Consider the following 19784-nt stretch of genomic DNA (forward strand, 5'->3'; position numbering starts at 1 on the left):
GAATAGATGTTAATTTCATGAAATCAAGTAAATTATGTTAGAATGTGCATGTGGGACTTTTCTCAGGAGAGAACATACTGTAATCATTAATTCCTTATGTGTAGGATGCATCCCCCTAGTGGGCCCTGAAGATACTGCAGGTTGGCGTAACCTTATAACCTTATTATATATATATCTTTTATTGCCTTTTAAACTACTTAAATAAAAAAACAAAACAACACTAGAAGAAGGCGGCCATTGTATTAAAAATGAAGCATTACTCTTAATTTTCTGACCCATTTTCCCATCTTTAGCATCCACTTGTGACAAAAAAAAGACTGTCATAGGGGAAATGGCTATCAGGTGCAAGAAGTAAAGCTGCTGGCAGCAGGTCGACACGAAATCAAAGTGAATCAGTAAAAAATACAATGAAGGAAATACTTGCGAAACTTATAGTCTTCTTATTTTACGAAACAATACATTTTCTTGTCATAGTGTTATAGAGGGCACTTTTTCTACAAAGGATCTTATGATGTCCAAAAGCAGTAACTAAACTGTATAACTCATCTGCACAACAGATTCGGGGTAGTGGCTCAGTTTCTGACCACGCTATTGAGGTTTACTACAGTGTCTAATATACACTGGTGCAGCGGTCTCCATTCCATGGTTATATTAGCATCTATGGTTATATTAGCATCAAAACACACTTGAAGTGCTACTTCTAAAAGGTTTTCCTTACGGAGGATGCATATTTTCAACAATGATGTTGGGTCCTGAGCCCACCCACTTCAACAACTGTGTCTGTCCTGATTGCCCATATGAAGTATTTTCTTAGGTTTTGTTTTCAATTATCAAAAAAAATTAAATAAGTAAATATAAAAAGAATTAATTTGTTTTCTTTTCTAAAAACAAATCTAAAAGGTACAATGTATTAAGTTATCATAGGTTATCATAGGCTAATTGTGACCAATCACAACAATCCATTTCACACTGATCAATAACTGTACTTCATGGTCCAGAGGTTGTTCAACAGAGTTAAAATTAAAAACATTTTCTTCTGTTATTTCACGGCCCATCCTAATTTAAATTTGCCTATCCAAAATCAGAAACCTATCCAAGTCAAGTAAAATACTTTTACCACAAAAAAAGAAAGAAAAAGAAAAATATTTAATTTCAAGGATGATGATTGAAGTACTCTGATGTTCTGCAGACACATTCTTTACTACCCAGTTTTTTAAAATCCTGGAAACACCTGCTTTTAAGATTACCTGTTTGCATAACGTAATAATCTGTGTGTGCAAGAGATTTTTAAAAAGTGTGTTCTAGAACATCGAGGGCCCCTTTTTTCCTATTTTCATTAATTTATTTGATTACTCAAAATAAATAAATTAATAAAAATGATAACTGGAGCTTCATGGGGCCCCTGCTTGGGTTTGAGAACATCACTACTGCGCCCCTGTGTCCGTTCGACGAACCCACAAGGGGGGGGATCGTTAAATTACATGTTTTAAAGCAAAAGATTGGCACTTAACCAACCTCCTCATTTAGTCCCACCGTGGCAGACATCTAGACACATCGAGCAGCAGTTGAAGACAGTCGCTTTTTTTTTTTTTTTTACGGCTGTTAGCCCACCAAACCACGTGGGACGTTATACTCGACGGCTTCATTGAACGAGCTCACAATCAGAGAGTACCAGGAAGACAGAGGGAGAACTGTGCTGAAAGAACAATGGGAGTAGACGTCGAAACCCTCAGACCAGGAGACGGTAAAGCTTTTTTTTTTGTCCTCCCCTCTTCAGTCCCAATTATTCCATCCTTTTAAAACTACATTTGCCTTTGGATGTATATCAACCTTCGTTTTCTTTCTTCAGGAAAGACTTTTCCGCAGAAAGGATCGATGGTTTCAGTGCATTATGTCGGTAAGCCTCGCCTCTTTTTGACCATTTATTCATTTACTTCGTGATTTAAAAAATAAATATGTATTAGTATAAGCTGGGGTTATAATAAGCATAATTTCTCATTTGGTGTACCTGCGGAGAGTTAAATCAGAGTATTGGTGGTGGTGGCAGCAAGCTAATTCTATAGCTAGCACCGCTTAGCTTAGCTTAGTTTAGCGTAGCATAGCTTAGCCCCTGGAAATGAGGGGGCGGATAGCCTGGCTCTAAAGACGCCGTCTCTGTATTCTTGCCCACCGTTAAGATTGCCACGTAATACCTACAATAAATAAAATGTGAGAAACGCTAGGGTAGCATGTGTCTCTTTATTCTAAGTATTTGTGCTAATGTGAGCTATTCTAGCTGCATCCTGACGGCAGCTTCCGGCGTCCCAAGATGTCGAACAATTCCTGCTGAAACTAAGCAGCACCGTGTGCTCTCAGCAGTGCATTTTTACACCTTGCGTTTGAATTCCACAGTACAGCCACTCGAACCTTTACATTTTTACCGTTTGGCTTCGCGGAGGCTATCAGGCTTTGACTTTATTAATTTGGGGCTGCTGTCTGACAGGCACCCTGACAAACGGCAACAAGTTCGACTCCTCCAGGGACCGAGGATCACCCTTCCAGTTCAAACTGGGCGCAGGTGAAGTCATCCGTGGTTGGGATGAAGGTGTAGCTCGGGTAAGTGGCGCTTTGAAGGGGCACACTGATCAATGTTATGTTAAACACATGAAGATACGTTCGTTGTTTTCGTTTTGGGATTTGAAATAGCCCCGAGTAATTTTCCCCTGAAAAATAACAAAACAAAAATATCACTGTGGCTTACTTTTGTGTTTGTGTAAGATTATTCTAAGTCACAAATGAATCTGTTAAGGTGTTGCCGCCTTTAATTATCAGAGGCTGCAAATATGAGCAGAAACCAGGCCATCCATTATCTTCATGTTACACTCTGAGCCATTTTATCTGATGTTTGCTAGCAAGCCATTTTAATTCTGTTATTTAAGTACTGTTTTTTTTTTTTTTTAAGAGCTTGTGCTTTATCATATAGATTTTTATTTAATATTTGCATACTTATTTTGATTTCAAGAGGGTTTTATTTATATTTTTTTTAATGAAGTAATGGCATGTCCAAAATACCAGAGATTTCATTGCTTGGTCAGATTATGTGGTAAAACTGTTTCATAACGGTATGTCGAAGACCGTAATTTGCTTTTTATTTCATGTTTCTTATTCACTTAGTAATGAAGTGCACAAAGGCCAAAACAGACTACTGTGGTTACGAGGTCTATAGGTTTAAATATTTCAAAATACAAACATATTTTTCTGCACAGAAAAAAACACATTGCGATTGGTTTGGTTGCCAGCATCTTGCTGCTATTGTCTGAAATTTGCAAGGAAGACACTGCCTTTTCCGCAAATACTCGCCCACTACTTGCTGCACAGTAGTAAAACACTAACAAGTGCAAACTGGAAGTGCAGACCAATCAGCAGTCATGCAAACTGCAGCAGGTGCACACACAGTGAAACTGTTCATGCTGCACGCTACAGTAACAGAAAATAAAGGCGGCTTTCATCTGGTGCCTTTAGGCCTAGTTTAAGTTGTTTGTTGCTGTCTTATATGGCTTCAGTCTCTTAAGCCGCATGGAACGTCTAATGAACTATATTCACTTGTGTAATAGGACATTCATTATTAAAACCAGGAGTTCTCAGCCTCAGCTGGACTTTTATCTTTTTCTTTTTTTTTCCGTTTTCTTATTTTTAAAACACATCTTCAAAGCTGTATCAATCACTGGGAGGGCTTTAAAAAAAAGTAGACTTTGTTCATTTCACTCACCTATCTAACTTGGTCTTCATCTCCTCCACAGATGAGCCTGGGCCAGGTGGCCAAGCTGACCTGCTCTCCGGACTACGCATATGGCAGCAGAGGATATCCACCCATCATCCCTGCAAATTCCACTCTTATCTTTGAAGTGGAGCTTCTGAAATGCTGAGGGTTTAAATTGAGTGTTACTGTTCATTTTTTCCTCATCTTTTCCATCCACATTTAACAGTTTGATCAAAGGTGCTGTCATTATCATTCACAAACACTGATTAATTATTGTAGAAAGAATTTAAGATGTACTTGAGACAAATGAGACCAGGCAAATAAGCGTCTTAGATTGGGTAGCGAGATGATTGTAAAGTCTCTAAAATTTCAAGTAGTAGTAAAACAATTTGGGGAAATACTGGTAGCTTTCTTACTGGAAGTCGGATGACATCAATAATACTTCTCTTTGTTTAATAAATATGAAAAACCCAGCTTAAGTCCAGAATCAAGAGTGCTTTATCTTGTGATTTTTAAATAAAATTATTTCAGTGGTTTCTTTCTTTGACCATACTCAATCTCTCCAATGAACTGACCAATAGGTTCTGGGTTTTTTTTCTCATTCTGCTGTAGAACAGCACTGAAAATCTAACTGTAATTAGTGATCTAGAGGTGTTGGTAAATGGGTTTACTGACTTTTAAACAGTAGGTTCATGTTCACCAAATGCATATGAGCAATATTGATCTCATCTCACTTTATGTAGAAAGTCGTTACCAAAAAAAACCTGTTTAATAGGTTTCAGATGAAACCTTAAACTGTGGCATTGGACGAAAAAAATCAGTATTAAAAGATACGATTGCTGAATCTGGCCAGTTTATGTTGGTAACCTGAACATGACAATTTAATGCAGTCTTGGTTGCTAAGTGAACTTTATTTAGCCTATTTTTTTCCTGCCACTTGCCTGTTGAATTTTTAAGTTACCTGTTAATTATCTGCATCTTAGCTATTACTAAACGCAAAGGGCACACGATAAAGCGCAAAAAAAAAGACGAGTACCATTTCAAAACATGTTGGATATCAGTCCTTTTTAGGAAATGTTCATATTATTCAAGCGTTTTTAAAGTAGTGTGGTAATCCCTGTCAAAAATGCACATATATCACCTTTTAGTGAATATATTTTTTTCTGAGTAGATTTATCCCTTCAATAAAAGCGTTGATTTGACAGCTTAAACAACTGAGAAAATGGGAAACTCTTTCTTTGTTTGGAAATAGTAATGCATGGTGACCTGTTCAGTTTCAAACCTAATCATGCCATTTATATTGTTGGTTACATTTTACGAAACCTGTTCTCCTTTAACTTTCCTCCTGTATCTTTTGAAGTTACAAAGTGTCCTTGTCTTTTGTCATAATACAGTCACATTACTGGTAGTGGGGTTTTTTCTTCACTGTATCATCCATTGGAATTTGTCTTATGTTTGGAAACTGCATTCTTGAATTAAAAGCGTAAACTACAAATGTCTCATTCATTGCTACAACAAGTCTCTTTGGGAAGTCTAGTTTAGAAGACTGTTTTATTTCCAAGCATTGGTGCAGATTTCTAAATTACTAAAAATGTGTTTTTGTTCTGCTTGCTTAAATGTATGTTAAAATTGAAATCCTTAATAGAAAAGATCAGTTCATAATGAAACAGCATTGTGTAAAATAGCATAAAGAATATATTGCAAAATTAAATTTACTCAAGTACATGTGTTAGAGTATATCATCTCATGTGCCACTGTGCTTTTTTTTCATTGTATATTGTGATCTTGATTTGTGGAGTTATAAAGTAGAATTTAGCAAAAAACATATACAGATATATAGCCTTTAATATAGTTATATAGCATAGCTACACTTCTACTGTAATGCACAAGATGCTGGAGAAACAAAGCAGAGTAAAGCAATAAACAGAAATATTTGGGTACAACCTGGTGGCTCTGAATGTCTCAAGATTACTTTATGTAAGAAGGATCCATCAAGTGGAACGATCTTTGTTAAAAGAATCCCGGTCATTCGATATGTGTTTGGGCTTTTATGAAGCCTATTTAACAAAGCCCACCTATGCAGCCAGTCACGGGCTCTCCAGCTAATGATCCAGATGATGAAGTTTTAGACTGTTACACTTCCACTTAATAATTTGCCTGCATTAGCTCATTTAATATAAGATGATTTTCCTATACTAAATCAAACTCTATAGTATCCATTATTTTCCACTTTCTCCAGAGCTACATACAGGTTTTCACTTTTTAGCTTATGTGTCATCCAGCAGTCACTTTCTTTCTTGCAGAAGCATTGTAGTAGAAAAACAAACAGATCTTCAGTACAAGACGTGTAGTTTGCCTTTCTGAACACTAGAGGGCACTCTGGTACTCTGTGGAGTTCATGAATTCAGAAGGCTATAGAATAATCATTCCAAGAAACAGATTGCTGCAGCATTCTTAGTGTGCTCTTTGTTCTCTTGCTGGGGATTCAGAACGTACATGATCAGTTTCAGCTGTTCGTTTCATTGAACATGAGTTAAAAGGAGACAAATGCTAGCTGGTCGCTGGCAGTTATTTTTTTCTGCAATGACCAAAGTAGATAGGAAAACATGGTTATGATCAAAACATAAAGAAAATAATTTTCTTCACAACACAGAGAGCTTTGTGATCTGGTAGGTGGAAAAATCAGGTAGGTGGAAGATCTCCATAATTTCCACTATACATGATTTGCTTGTAAGAGTCACATTCTCAGGCCTTAGAAATGTGAAGAAAACACAAATACACTCAAATTTATGCCATTCTACTCCATGCACCTCCTTTTCTTTAGGAACCATATGTAAATTATGAAAATGTGATATTTTTAAAAAAAACTTATCATATTAAATGTAATTTTACCTTTTCATCACTGGAGGTTGGTGATTTTATTCCTGTGTGGATCATTTTGATCTTTGTAGCCCTGGTTATTGATCCACTCATAGTTAGATGGTCATTTGTCATAACACCTTTGTTTTGAAGCAGAGAAAACCATGTCTTTACCATCTCTGTGCTGTGTTTCTGAAAACTGTTTTTGAAGCTGTCAAGCTTGGTTTTACTTATTGGGTTGTTCTGAAAGTTTTTAAAGTCCTTTTCACTATCCAACCAGAATTTTGGCATTGAACCAAGGATCGTCAGCTTGAAGGTGCCCACAATATCATCTTTACTTATTGTGTTGGCCAAGTGTGTTCTGAAGATTTGTGATGTACTGGAATAGTACCACTTTAAAGGTTACACTGGAAATCGGTTTTGTGCTGAAATAGCTCATGGGTTTTAATAAGGATAAAAAATTACATTAAAAAATTGGTTTGGTACATATTTGTACCTGTTTTTTTTGTTGTTGTTTTTTTATAAATGGCTCAAAATTACATTAAAAAGAATCGGTTTGATACATATTTGTACCTGGTTTTTTGAGAATTTGATTTAAAAAAATTACATTAAGAAATCGGTTTGGTACATATTTGTACCTGGTTTTTTAAGAATGGGCTAAAAAATTCATGGTTTAGTGGGGGGTTTGTGTGAGTTTAGATTGAACGAGGCTGCAAAATCGTGTGTGTGAGAGAGAGAGAGAGAGAGAGAGAGCTCGGTGTAGTTTTTTTCCCTCTCCTCAATAAGTACGTGTGTTTATGTGTGAGGTGAACGAGCGTAAGCAGCTGTTGTCTGTCTTTTGCTGGGTTTTTGGCTCAGGGGGGAGCCAGAAACAGTGAGAAAAGCCGTGTCTGGGCTCCATTCGCTGAGCCACTGTGAGATTTTGTCGGTTATACTGAAAAAAACAAAAACGGATAAATATCCTACATCATACATGTAAGGGAGACACAGAAAAATATCTAATCATGCAATTCAAGACAAGGTTTACAATTTAAAGCACAACAATGACAACTTTTAACAAAGTCACTCTAACAGATAGAAACTTTAACATAATTTAAACAATAACAAAGAAAATTAAAATAAAAGCATGATGGCAGACATTGCAATTTCACCGTGAATAGAGAATTTGGGTCAGTTAGAGAAATATGTTAACGACCGGAAATATGGTGCCTCCAAAAGGAAGGAAATGGACAAAAAACAAGAGCACATGATGACAATCATAGATACGTGCTACTGGATATTAAGTGGAAAAGGAAGATGAGTAAGAATTGAAAATCCAGACTACAAGTTACAAGGTGAAGACCAAACATTATAAACATCATCACAAAGAACTGGGCTGCCAACTATAACACCTGGAGCTCTACTGTGCTTAAACTCGACCCTGATCTACCTGACTGTTTGAGTTTGCTTAAATCTGACAGCACACCTGGGGACATCGGTCATCCAGTGAACTTGAATTCCATGATAATGGACATTACACCTGAAGGAGAACCTGATGCAGAGAGAGAAAAACAACAGGGTGCTGGTGAACAGAGTGTGAAGGAGAAGCTATCAAGAGATCGGTTTGACATAACTACCAGAGAGGATGCAGCCACAGGCAAGCAAACTCAAATTGCACAGATGTCAAGCAAGGAAAGCACATGGATGCTGGGGCCCTGGTCTGAAGGAGATTCCCCCTCCTCTTCCCAAAACCCCTTCCTTCCAACAGACAAACTACAAAGAGATTCCACACTGATTCCTCCAATAACAACTCAGGAGATTTCAGGAGGAGAACAGCAAACTGGAAGAAAGGAGAAGATGAGTGACTCAGATTCTGAGAATCAAAAAGAAAACACCAACAACGACCAAGAGGAGGAGACTGCGGCTCTCAGTAAGAAACATGCCAAGAAAACTGAGAGACATCAGTCCAAGGAAAAATCTAAACGCACCAAACAAATAAAACAGACAGACTGGCTTGCTGAATGCTGAAATGATGCCATGAATGGAAGAAGAGGACACAACTGGATCAGAATTGGAGCTGGGAAAAACACATGGTTCACCAGCAACATCAAGGAACCAGGAGGATGAAAATGACCCGGAGGATGAAATTGATTATCGAGAAATACCTGCATCTATCCGCAGAGATAGCCGTGTCCACGGGACCAGACTGGAGGCAAGAAAGCAACATCAACAACTCGCTATGCCAGTTCACATGACAACAACAGGCGAACCAGTTTTTCTTAAAGATATAGAAGAACTGGTGAAAACATTACCACCTTTATCTGCTGGAGCACCAACATGGATTTTGACTTTTGAAGACACAGCAGGAGATACACTTGCCATTGGAGACATTCGTACCTTGCTTTTTTGAACAGAAGGAGTACACAGGGCATGGAGACTCTTGGAAGGAATTGGGATTGGATCTGAAACCCGTTATAGTGATTGCTTTGATCCCTTAAGAAATGCCCTGTGGGAACATATGAGAACCCTGTACCCAGGAATTAAAGATCTAAAGGCACTTAAAGGATTGAAGTTGGAAGCCACTGAGTCCTTATCTGAATATCTAGAACAAGTAGCCAAGCTCTGAGAACATCACACAGGAATGCGGCATATAGGAGTGAGACAACCATACACTTGTGCAGAAAACAGTGTGTAATTGGTCTGCCAAGATCTGTGCAAGGCTCTCTTAGTGTAGTGGTTGGATTGAGTGTTATGACGGATTCATTGTGGAGAGAACACTTGCAACATCATGTCAGGAGACACAGAGAAAGCAGAGAGGAAGACGAAACAACAAACCAAAAGGCTGCTTAAGCATCAGAAGGAAGAAAAGGACTCAGAGGTCAACAACAACAAAGTTAAAGTCAAACAAATGGTGGCTGTGTTTGTCAACCTTCAAATAGACAGAGTAATTTGGTTTGCCTGTGGAACGAGAGGACATTGGAGGAATGCCTAAACCAACATCCGCAACAGATGAGGGCCCATAGACCAATATTTGGACCACAACAACGGATTCCAGACTATGACAATAGGAGAGCACCAAACTACCAATAAATGCCCCAGCCTAGACGGAGAGGTGGTCCCCGAGATCTAGACCAAAACCCATACAGATGGGGCCCTGAAGTATGTGCAGGTCCGATTACAACACCTATGACAGAGCCAATGGAAACCTGTATAATCTAAGGTGAGAAGATGTTCTTAATGGCTGATGTTGGAACAATAATTTCATCATTGAACATTTTAACCATTGCCAACAGACACTTTACAGCTGAACTGACTTGGACTCAGAAAGAAGGAGTGGCGTTTTGAGACCAAACAGGCATAGGCACAAGCAGTGGCCTACCTCACCAGACTACAAAACAGATTTTTTGTGGATGTTTCTGAAAAAGACAGAATTGTAAATGCTGTACTTTTTCAGAAAAAGGAGGGAGAAAGAAGAAGACTGGACAACATGGAAAATGGACGAGAAAAATCAGCGGAAAAATCAAAAATCAAGAGAAATCCCATCAAAAGCCATCAAAGATCAATAAAAGTCAACATAAACCATCGAGTCGAGGCATTTTTGAGCTCAAATGCATCCACTTTGACACCAGCAAAAAAGATAAAGATGTCCAGCATGCTTATACAGCCGCATATCACCCATGGCACTCAAGCATACCCCTCTGACCTGTCTTCCCCATGTGATATTTCTGTAATGTATGTATGGTCGGAAGGGTAAGACGGCGCTTTCACGGCTGGCAGCCTTAACCCAATTTCCCTCGGGATGAATAAAGTATGATCAATCAATCAAGTAATCAACATGGCTGAAGGGATGACATCAAGGAAACATCAACAACATGACCGCAAAAAGAAGCAGTTACGGACATCAGATTGACATAAAAACTGAGCCACTGGAACATCCAGATCTCGAGAAAACTTGTTATGGTGAGACAGAGCCATGATGAAAAGACACATTGGTACAAGGAAACATCACGTAATCTGCCGTAGCTCAGGTGGGAGAAATTTTGGCTCTCACCAAAAGCACTACAACTTTCAGGAGGAAGAAGGACTAAAACATCTATACAGACTCAGCAATGCATGTCATGTGGATCACAATGGAAATGGAGTTTTCTACAACCAATCAAGGAACCAAACATGGTTGACAAAAGGAAATGAAGCAGCAGACCTGGCAACTAGAGAGGAAAGGAGGGCATCAAAGACAAATGGTCTAACAGAGGAGACACTACCGCTATTTGACAGAAGATGACATCAAAACAATGCAAAAAGAGGCAGGAGCCTACAAGATCAATGAATGGATGGAGAAAGAGACAACACGGAATAATGGAGAGCACATGATGGGAGGTCAAGTTGCTCAAACAAAATTTCGTCAACTATTGTTAAAACAACCACATGGTCCTTCACATGAGAGCAGAAAACAGACTCAGAAGAACATGGAAGGCCTGTAAGTAACACCCACACATGGAACGTGGAAAACTGTGTGAGGGAATGCAACACCTGCAATGAATACAACCCAAAGCAGCTGTACCAGTGTTCAAAAAGGGAAGTTTCCAACACTGAAGGCTCCTTTTAAGGACATCAAAATGGATTCTACAGACATGAGGAGCTGACAAAAGACAACAAAGAACATTCTTGTGACGGTGGAAATAAGAAGAAGCAACACCCTGCAGAGAAAAGACATAAACCCAGTCATAAAATGGCTGAGAAATGAACTGGTACCAAGATATGAAGTACCAAGAACCATCAGATCAGACAACAGATTCCACTGAAATGACAAACATCTGACAGAAGTGGAGAAAACTTTTGACATCACTCATTCAGCCATTCAGCATTGCGGGCCATTGTAGAGAAGCTAATTAAATTTTATAGAGGACACTAGCCAAAAGCAGAGCAATATTTTTGTATAACAAAGGGTATGGTAGGTTTGTCATGTCCAAAATAGAGTTATGTAATAACAAACACTGGTCCACGTGACTAAGGGTTTTCCCCTTAAAATAGTCAATAATTAAAAAGTAGAATACAACGAGCAGGGGCATATGCTAGGATGTGGTACTGCAACAGAACAAAAGCAAAAGAAAGAAAGAAAACCCATTGTGTTTAACTTTGATGAATTCAAATTATAATGTACCATTACACTCAGAGGATCAATATGAAATTAAATGTGTGTAAATTTTGTATGAAACACATGACTGATAACTGTTCTGTCCTGAGCTCTTGTTTCCTATAGCACCCAACTTGACCACACCACCAGTTTTTACGCCAAAGGAAGGTAATTGCACATGTCTGACGGAGGAATCTCACCAAAAGTGGGAAAGGTAAGCCCCGATGGGGGTGACAACACCATAAATGTCACTTATGGTCAAATTCCTAAAATTTTTACACCAGGGACAGAGTTTTTAGAAACTGTTAAATTTCCTGCCCAGTACCTGGTCAGGTACTTGCACAGATGTCCACTTGGGACAGCTAGTAACAGATATAGGTCATAGGCAAAATACAGTTGTCCAGAAAGTTGAAATAGACTTTGACAATTTTAATCCTACACAAAATTCTCCAAAATTTGTAGACAGAGAGGAGTTCTAGATAAATATAATTTAGCAAACCCTATAGCTATTGGGGGTTTGAATCTATAGTATTTCAAAATAACACCCGATAAAATGATTGACCATGTTGATTATGTTCATTACAATGTACAGAGACTGGCTAACCTAACCAGGGAATGCAATAACAGGACTATCAGTACAGTCGACGTTAAAGTCACTTGTGACAGTCCAGAATAGGATGGCGTTGGATATGCTCTTGGCGAAAAAAGGATTGGTGTGATCAAGGTGTGGTTTGGCCTGTTGTACGTATATTTCAAAAATGATTCAGCTCCGGATGGGTCAGTTACCAGGGCATGGAAGGACTACAGACATTATCAAATGAGGTGAAGGAATTTTCTGGGATTGAAAATCCTCTGGGTGAGTGGTTGACTGAAATATTCAGAAAATAAAAAAAACTATTATTTTATCATTGATGGTGTAATTGGCCACATTCACAGCTATATTGACTTGTTGTGGATGTTGTCTATTCCATGTTTGAGGACTCTAATTAACAGATTGAAAACAGCGGCACTAATGAAAGAACATGCAGTGCCACCCTATCAGATGCCAGTGTCGGTTGGGGTCAGTGATGAAACAGGTGAGCTGGATTCATGACTGAACCAAGACATAAATTGCCCCTAGGTGCTTAGAGGTAGGAAAAGCTAAATGTATATTGCTATTTTCGTGCTAAAGGCTTTAATGATCAAAAGAAACTGAATCATGTTTAGAAGATAAAATGCCTGTGTTCGTTTAGTGTGTTCTCATGAGGAAGCATGCTGACGGTCTGGAAGACCCAGTATCTGACCAACTGAATGGGGACGACAGCTGATTTAGCACTGACATCACCAAAAGATGCCACCCCAGTGAAGAGGGAAAAGCTGAAAGGCTGAGTATCACACTGGAAGGGAACCTGTGGGATAGCAGGCTGAACGAAACACATGCTCTTTTGTTCACACGTTAAAAACGTGTGAAAGGAGGGACTGTTAGGGTTGAAAATTTATAATTATTCTACTAAATAAAGTTGTTTCATATACACATGGCAAATGTGCTCATATGAGGTCAAAAGCTTTGTTCGGCGTGACTGTCCAGACTGATATAATGTAAGAATGACGTAGAGTGGAGAGGGTTGATTGCAAACACGCTTACACACAGATAATGGTTAGAGAGTCCTGAACACAATATTCTGAACCAGAACTTATCACCAGAAGAACAATGGATAATAACATTAGACTATCAAGGCTAGGCAGAGAGGTGTTTGCCTTTTCTGTCTCTTACAGAGGAGGGAGCAGATACCAGATGAGGTCACGGAGGTACGAGAATGATTCGCAGCAGACAGCAAGACTGCCACGTCCGTGCGGGAGCCAGATAACCATAATAATCGATGTTATTGTCGTAGTATAAAACCTGTACCGCCTGATTCAGTGTCATCCTTTTTGTGAACCAGATGCTTGATTTCACACAGAGGTCCACAGCGCTGTGTAAACTTGTAATTTCAAATGCCAAAGCAAATTCAATCTTTTTAAATGACAGACCTTTTGTCACGGTTCTGGGTCATTTTGACCCAGCATTTTCTGTTTCTTATGTTTTGATGTTTTTCTGTACTATGATTTATGTCTGATTCTTTAGCTATCCTGTTTTGATGATTATTATAAATCGATATTTCAGTTTGGTTCTGATCATGAGTTTAGTTTGATGTTAATTCTTCTTTAAGTGTCTGTCGTCCCTGGGTTCCATGTGTTATATTCTTTCAGTCTGCCTCTCAGTGTCAAGTCTGCGTCTTTGTGATTTGTTTTGTGTTTTATTTTGATAGTCCCAGTCTGATATCAGTGTGTTCAGTTTTACTTCTCCCCTGTCTCGTTAGTCTAATTTCTCCCAGCTGTGTCTCCCTCCAGTTTCCCATTCCCTGATTACTCCCCAGTGTATATAAGCCCTGTTTCCTTTGCTCTCTGTCACGTCGTTAACGTCTGTTCACCCTCATTCTCTCTGTGTGTTCCATTTGCTCGCTTGCCTGCCTGTTAGTTTATTTGTTTTCCCAGTTCAGTTAGTTTTCTGTTCTTCTTATTTTCCTGTATTAAACCGAGTATCTTAAGTTCACCTCTGCCTCCGCGAGTCCTGCGTTTGGGTCCAATCCTGCCTGCCTGCACAGCACACAGCCATGACACCTTTCTCCTGAAATTCCTTCTGAAAAATTTTGAACATGACAACACTCAGAGTGAAATTTACACATGCTTCAGTTTTGCATGAGTCAGCCATATATCCAAGAGCGAGATGCTGCAACTAATGACAAGACCTTGACAACCTTCCTTTCATATCAAAAATCCTTGAAAGAGTAGTTGTCAAACAGCTAACAGATCATCTGCAGAGGAATGGCTTATTTGAAGAGTTTCAGTCAGGTTTCAGAGCTCATCACAGCACAGAAACAGCTTTAGTGAAGGTTACAAATGATCTTCTTATGGCCTCTGACAGTGGACTCATCTCTGTGCTTGTCCTGCTAGACCTCAGTGCTGCGTTTGATACTGTTGACCATAATATCCTATTAGAGCGATTAGAACATGCTGTAGGTATTACAGGTACTGCACTGCAGTGGTTTGTATCATATCTATCTAATAGACTCCAATTTGTTCAAGTAAATGGAGAGTCCTCTTCACACACTAAGGTTAAATATGGTGTTCCACAGGGTTCAGTGCTAGGACCAATTCTATTTACATTATACATGCTTCCCTTAGGCAGCATCATTAGAAGACATAGCATAAATTTTCACTGCTATGCAGATGACACGCAGCTCTATCTATCCATGAAGCCAGGTAACACACACCAATTAGTGAAACTGCAGGAATGTCTTAAAGACATAAAGACCTGGATGGCCGCTAACTTTCTGCTTCTTAATTCAGATAAAACTGAGGTTATTGTACTCGGCCCTGAAAATCTTAGAACTATGGTATCTAAGCAGATTCTTACTCTGGATGGCATTACCTCGGCCTCCAGTAACACTGTGAGGAACCTTGGAGTCATTTTTGACCAGGACATGTCCTTCAATGCACATATTAAACAAATATGTAAGACTGCTTTCTTCCATTTGCGCAACATCTCTAAAATTAGAAATATCCTGTCTCAGAGTGATGCTGAAAAACTAGTTCATGCATTTATTACTTCCAGGCTGGACTACTGTAATTCTTTATTATCAGGATGTCCTAAAAACTCACTGAAAAGCCTTCAGCTGATCCAAAATGCTGCAGCAAGGGTACTGACAGGGACTAGAAAGAGAGAGCATATTTCTCCTGTTTTGGCTTCCCTTCATTGGCTTCCTGTTAAATCCAGAATTGAATTCAAAATCCTGCTCCTCACATACAAAGTCTTAAATAATCAGGCCCCATCTTATCTTAATGACCTTGTAGTACCATATCACCCCATTAGAGCACTTCGCTCTCACACTGCAGGCCTACTTGTTGTTCCTAGAGTATTTAAAAGTAGAATGGGAGGCAGAGCCTTCAGTTTTCAGGCCCCTCTTCTGTGGAACCAGCTTCCAGTTTGGATTCGGGAGACAGACACTATCTCTACTTTCAAGATTAGGCTTAAAACTTTCCTTTTTGCTAAAGCATATAGTTAGGGCTGGACCAGGTGACCCTGAATCCTCCCTTAGTTATGCTGCAATAGACGTAGGCTGCCGGGGATTCCCATGATGCATTGAGTTTTTCCCTTCCACTCACCTTTCTCACTCACTATGTGTTAATAGACCTCTCTGCATCGAATCATATCTGTTATTAATCTCTGTCTCTCTTCCACAGCATGTCTTTATCCTGTTTTCCTTCTTCACCCCAACCGGTCGCAGCAGATGGCCGCCCCTCCCTGAGCCTGGTTCTGCCGGAGGTTTCTTCCTGTTAAAAGGGAGTTTTTCCTTCCCACTGTCGCCAAAGTGCTTGCTCATAGGGGGTCATATGATTGTTGGGCTTTTCTCTGTATTTATTATTGTGCTATCTACTGTACAATATAAAGCGCCTTGAGGCGACTTTTGTTGTGATTTGGCGCTATATAAATAAAATTGAATTGAATTGAATTGAATTGACTGACGGTTCAAACAGCGACCTGGAACTCCTCCCTGAAAGTCAATGAAATCATTTCAAAATACAGGTGGCCCTACCTTTTACCAATAAGCAAAAAACAAAAACAAGGAGCAAGAGTCTAAAACAAACCAAAACAAAGCCCATGAAAGGTTCAGGAAAACAGGAAACAGTTCTGAAAGGTTCAGGGGCCAGCCCGGAGGTCGACAACACAAAAGTCCAAACCCGGGCATTTCAGCTGCCAACAGTCCAAAAAAAATAGTTCAGGAGGTTGACCACGAAGCTAGTGGCTGCGATGGAACAGGTCTGGAGGTTGGCCTTGCGGAAGGCAGCGGCAGCAACTGAGCAGCTCCGGAGGCCGGCCACGACAGCGATGATGTCCAGCCAATGGCCTGGAAAGTGGCTGGACAGAACAAGGACGTGCAGGCCGGACGGGATGGGGTGAGGCAGGACCAGATGGCGCGGAGACCTCTGGTGCAGATAAAGCAGGACCAGATGGCGGCATGGCAACCGCAGGTGACGGATTTGGTGGTGGCACTGCAGGCGGCGGTGTGGAAACTGCAGATGGTGGATCAGGTGGTGGCACTGCAGGCAACGGCGTGGAAACCACAGATGGTGGCTGACTGGACTCACCAGAGCCGTCAGCAGACCTGAGGAGGTGCTGAAGCGATTCTTCGGACCCTCTAGCGGAGACTGAAGGCTGAACTGGCCCCTCAGACCCTCCAGCGTGGACAGACGAAGGCTGGAGCGGTTCTCCGGGACCCCCAGCAGGAACAGACGACTAGACGGGCCCCTCCAGAGGAAACAGAAAATGGCTGGGCTACAGGCAGAGCTAATGGTTGAGCTGCGGGCAGTGTAGATAACTGAGCAGGTGGCAGAGCAGATGAAAAAAGTCTTTTAAATCCAGAGAGAATAAAACAATTGGCTCCGAAATTAATGCAGTCTGGGACTGCGATTCCACAGAACACGTCACAGACTCAGCATTAGCAGGAACAGGAAAAGTGCTCTTGTGAATCACTATTGCGAATTGCTCAGTAATCCCGGAAAAGGGCTGAGGAGAAAAGTGGCGGTGGCGAGGGCGACGTTTCCTTCTGGAAGTGGGAACTGGGACTGGTGGAGAAATGGAGACCTCCTCCTCATCTTTCGACCACATAGCCACAAGGAAAGAGGCAGACGAACGGACAGGCGAACGAGGTCCTGGCTGGCGTGTGGAGGAAGACAAAGTCTGTGGCAGCGGCGCAGAAACTCTGTCCCACTGTGGTGACCACTGCGTAAGCTGCTTTACGGCGAGCTCAGACCGCTGCTGCGTTGGCGTAGTGAGGAAGAGGGCAAGCTCACATCCCCTGACCTGCCCCCTCCACGCAGCTATGGTGCTGTCCAGATTGGTGTCCAAGGCAAACTGTTGAAGCCAGGGGCTGGTTTTCACCATTGCTTCCACTGTGCTCAGTCCCACAGGCATAGCCCGTAGGCAGTCGGACTGGGATATGCGGTCCAGCAATTTAACCAGCCTTCCCATCTCAGCATCTAACTCCAAAGTGAAAAGGTCTGCGGGGTCCATGTTCTGGTCGCGATCTTCTGTCATGTGAAGGCTGTGTGCAGGCAGGAGTGGTGATATGGAGGACCCAAAGTGCAGACACTCAGAGGCAAAACGTGAACTCAAAACAGCTTTAATGCTGAACTCAAAAAGTAACAAAACTATGAATCTAAAATAAACTGACGCAGACAGACAGAACACACAGCAAGATGACGGTAGATCGCAACACTGACACAGAGAAACACAGGCCTAAAATACACAGAGGGAGCAATCAGGGAATGGGTAACAGGAGGGGGCAAATCAGGCCTAACGACACAGGGGAAGCAAAACCAGATACATTAACATAAGACATGGACCTTTAAAGTAAAACAGGAAACATAACACAGAAACGCGGACTTGACACGGGGATACAGCAGACAGAGGAGACAGCAACTATGGATCACAGACAGAAAACCAAAACACTAAAACTCTAACAAAACCCACACAGAGAACCTAAACTAAGAATAATCCCATAACCCATAAGACAAAGCTAGAATATAATGAAATAAACAAAATCAAAGAACCAAAAACACAAAACACTGGGTCAACAAGCCAGGCACCCTAACAGACTTATGGCCAATATAGTAATTAAAAGAGAGGAAGGCCCTAACATTGGCCAGTGAGAGAGTGGGGGAGGCCAGCTTTGGGGGGCTTTGACACAACACCACCCCGCCCCGGGTGAAGGCAGAGATCAGAGAGAGACTGGAACCACTAGCATGCCATTAGATTCAATTACAGGAAGAGGCCCCTGAATCCCACCCACAGCCAGGATCTGGATAGAACACAAATAAATAATGAAATGAAATAGACTGAAAATTTAACTGAGTAATCAGGAAGTCCTGTGTTTGGGTCCAATTTTCCGTAAATCTGAAATTTGTTTCTTATAACTGTTGCTTCACACTAACGGTGCCTATTCCATCTAAAAACAGCAACATGGTTTCCATATGACACAGAGTGATGACTTTGATTGAACCTGGTTGATTGAATCTTGATTAAATTTGTATTGTTGCTCTGACCCCTTTGCAAAGACAAATTAAAAACTCACAAAGACAACCAGCTTGTGTGTAATTCTATTTATTTCAGAATGTTCATAACAGTGGCCAATTATGTTTATAGGCCGTTTTCACCAGTATGTTTTAAATACATTTAGATAAACTTTTAAAGTATGTAATATCATATTGGTACATTTCCCTGCAGTTTTATTGTCCACTATTGTGTAAAAACATTTCCATAGAAATAATATATTTTATAATTTCACTGTTAACCCCCCCTCACTAACACCATCATAGTTACACTGAATTAAACAAAAATTATACACCGTTTGCAAGATAACGAATGGGATGCTGCTGACAGAGAACTACATGCAGGTTTTTTTTTCCTGTAGCTTCTGTGATTCATCTCAAGCAGTTTCTTTATTTCCAGAGCTCCTTTCACAGTCAGGCTCTGCAGAATCACTCCAGCTGTCACCTTGTGCTCCAACCAACAAAAAAGAAAATCAAGTTGCTAAATCTTAATATGACACATGTGTAGTTTGTCTCTTGAACACTGGAGGGCACTCAGGTACTTTGTGGATGATTTAGAAGCCTTTCAGAGTGATTAGTAATGTACTACAAGAAATACTTTGTTGCATCATTTTAGTAAGCTCTTTGTGCGCAACAAAAAACAAAATAAAAAACAAAACAAAACACAAAACCTGTCCTAAGTTTGCAATCTACATTAAGCTATAATGGCTCAACAAGCAGTTAGGACTTTCTTTTTTTTTCTGTGATAAGTACAAAAATTAAGTTAAAATTAAACCAAAGGCACAGAGATATCTGATAATGATGATTAGGCAGGTGGAAGATCTCCAGGTTTTCACTGTACTTCATTTGCTTGTAAGAGTCACATTCTCTTCTCTTGCAAACTGAAAAGAAAACAGAAATCCCCTCTGGTCAGATGTTTACCACAATGCATGCAGGTACCTC

The 19784-nt window shown here is 40.4% G+C and overlaps 1 protein-coding gene and 1 long non-coding RNA gene across 3 annotated transcripts in view; one reads left to right on the forward strand and one right to left on the reverse strand.

Annotated features, from left to right (window-relative positions):
- The first annotated feature begins 1582 nt into the window (after nt 1-1582).
- LOC100707584 (FK506-binding protein 1) lies at nt 1583-5230 on the forward strand. Its single transcript, XM_003438055.5, has 4 exons — nt 1583-1744; nt 1850-1897; nt 2483-2595; nt 3780-5230. The coding sequence occupies exons 1-4, from the start codon at nt 1708-1710 to the stop codon at nt 3903-3905; spliced, it is 324 nt and encodes a 107-aa protein (XP_003438103.1). The 5' UTR covers nt 1583-1707; the 3' UTR covers nt 3906-5230.
- A 13648-nt stretch (nt 5231-18878) lies between these two features.
- LOC102080375 (uncharacterized) overlaps nt 18879-19784 on the reverse strand; it is a 29452-nt gene continuing 28546 nt past the window's right edge. For both annotated transcript variants that reach the window (XR_003214999.1, XR_270067.4), the window contains exon 4: nt 18879-19723. This is a non-coding gene — a long non-coding RNA (uncharacterized LOC102080375). The remainder of the gene's footprint in view (nt 19724-19784) is intronic.

The sequence above is a fragment of the Oreochromis niloticus genome, linkage group LG18 (assembly GCF_001858045.2).
Source record: "Oreochromis niloticus isolate F11D_XX linkage group LG18, O_niloticus_UMD_NMBU, whole genome shotgun sequence".
Classification (NCBI taxonomy): Eukaryota; Metazoa; Chordata; class Actinopteri; order Cichliformes; family Cichlidae; genus Oreochromis; species Oreochromis niloticus.

What these genes read in the sequence shown, in the direction of transcription:
- LOC100707584 (XM_003438055.5), top strand. Translation starts at nt 1,708, where the DNA reads ATGGGAGTAGACGTCGAAACCCTCAGACCAGGAGACG. An exon ending in AACCCTCAGACCAGGAGACG is followed by an intron (nt 1,745 to 1,849) that starts GTAAAGCTTTTT and finishes TTCTTTCTTCAG; the next exon opens with GAAAGACTTTTCCGCAGAAA. An exon ending in GGGATGAAGGTGTAGCTCGG is followed by an intron (nt 2,596 to 3,779) that starts GTAAGTGGCGCT and finishes TCTCCTCCACAG; the next exon opens with ATGAGCCTGGGCCAGGTGGC.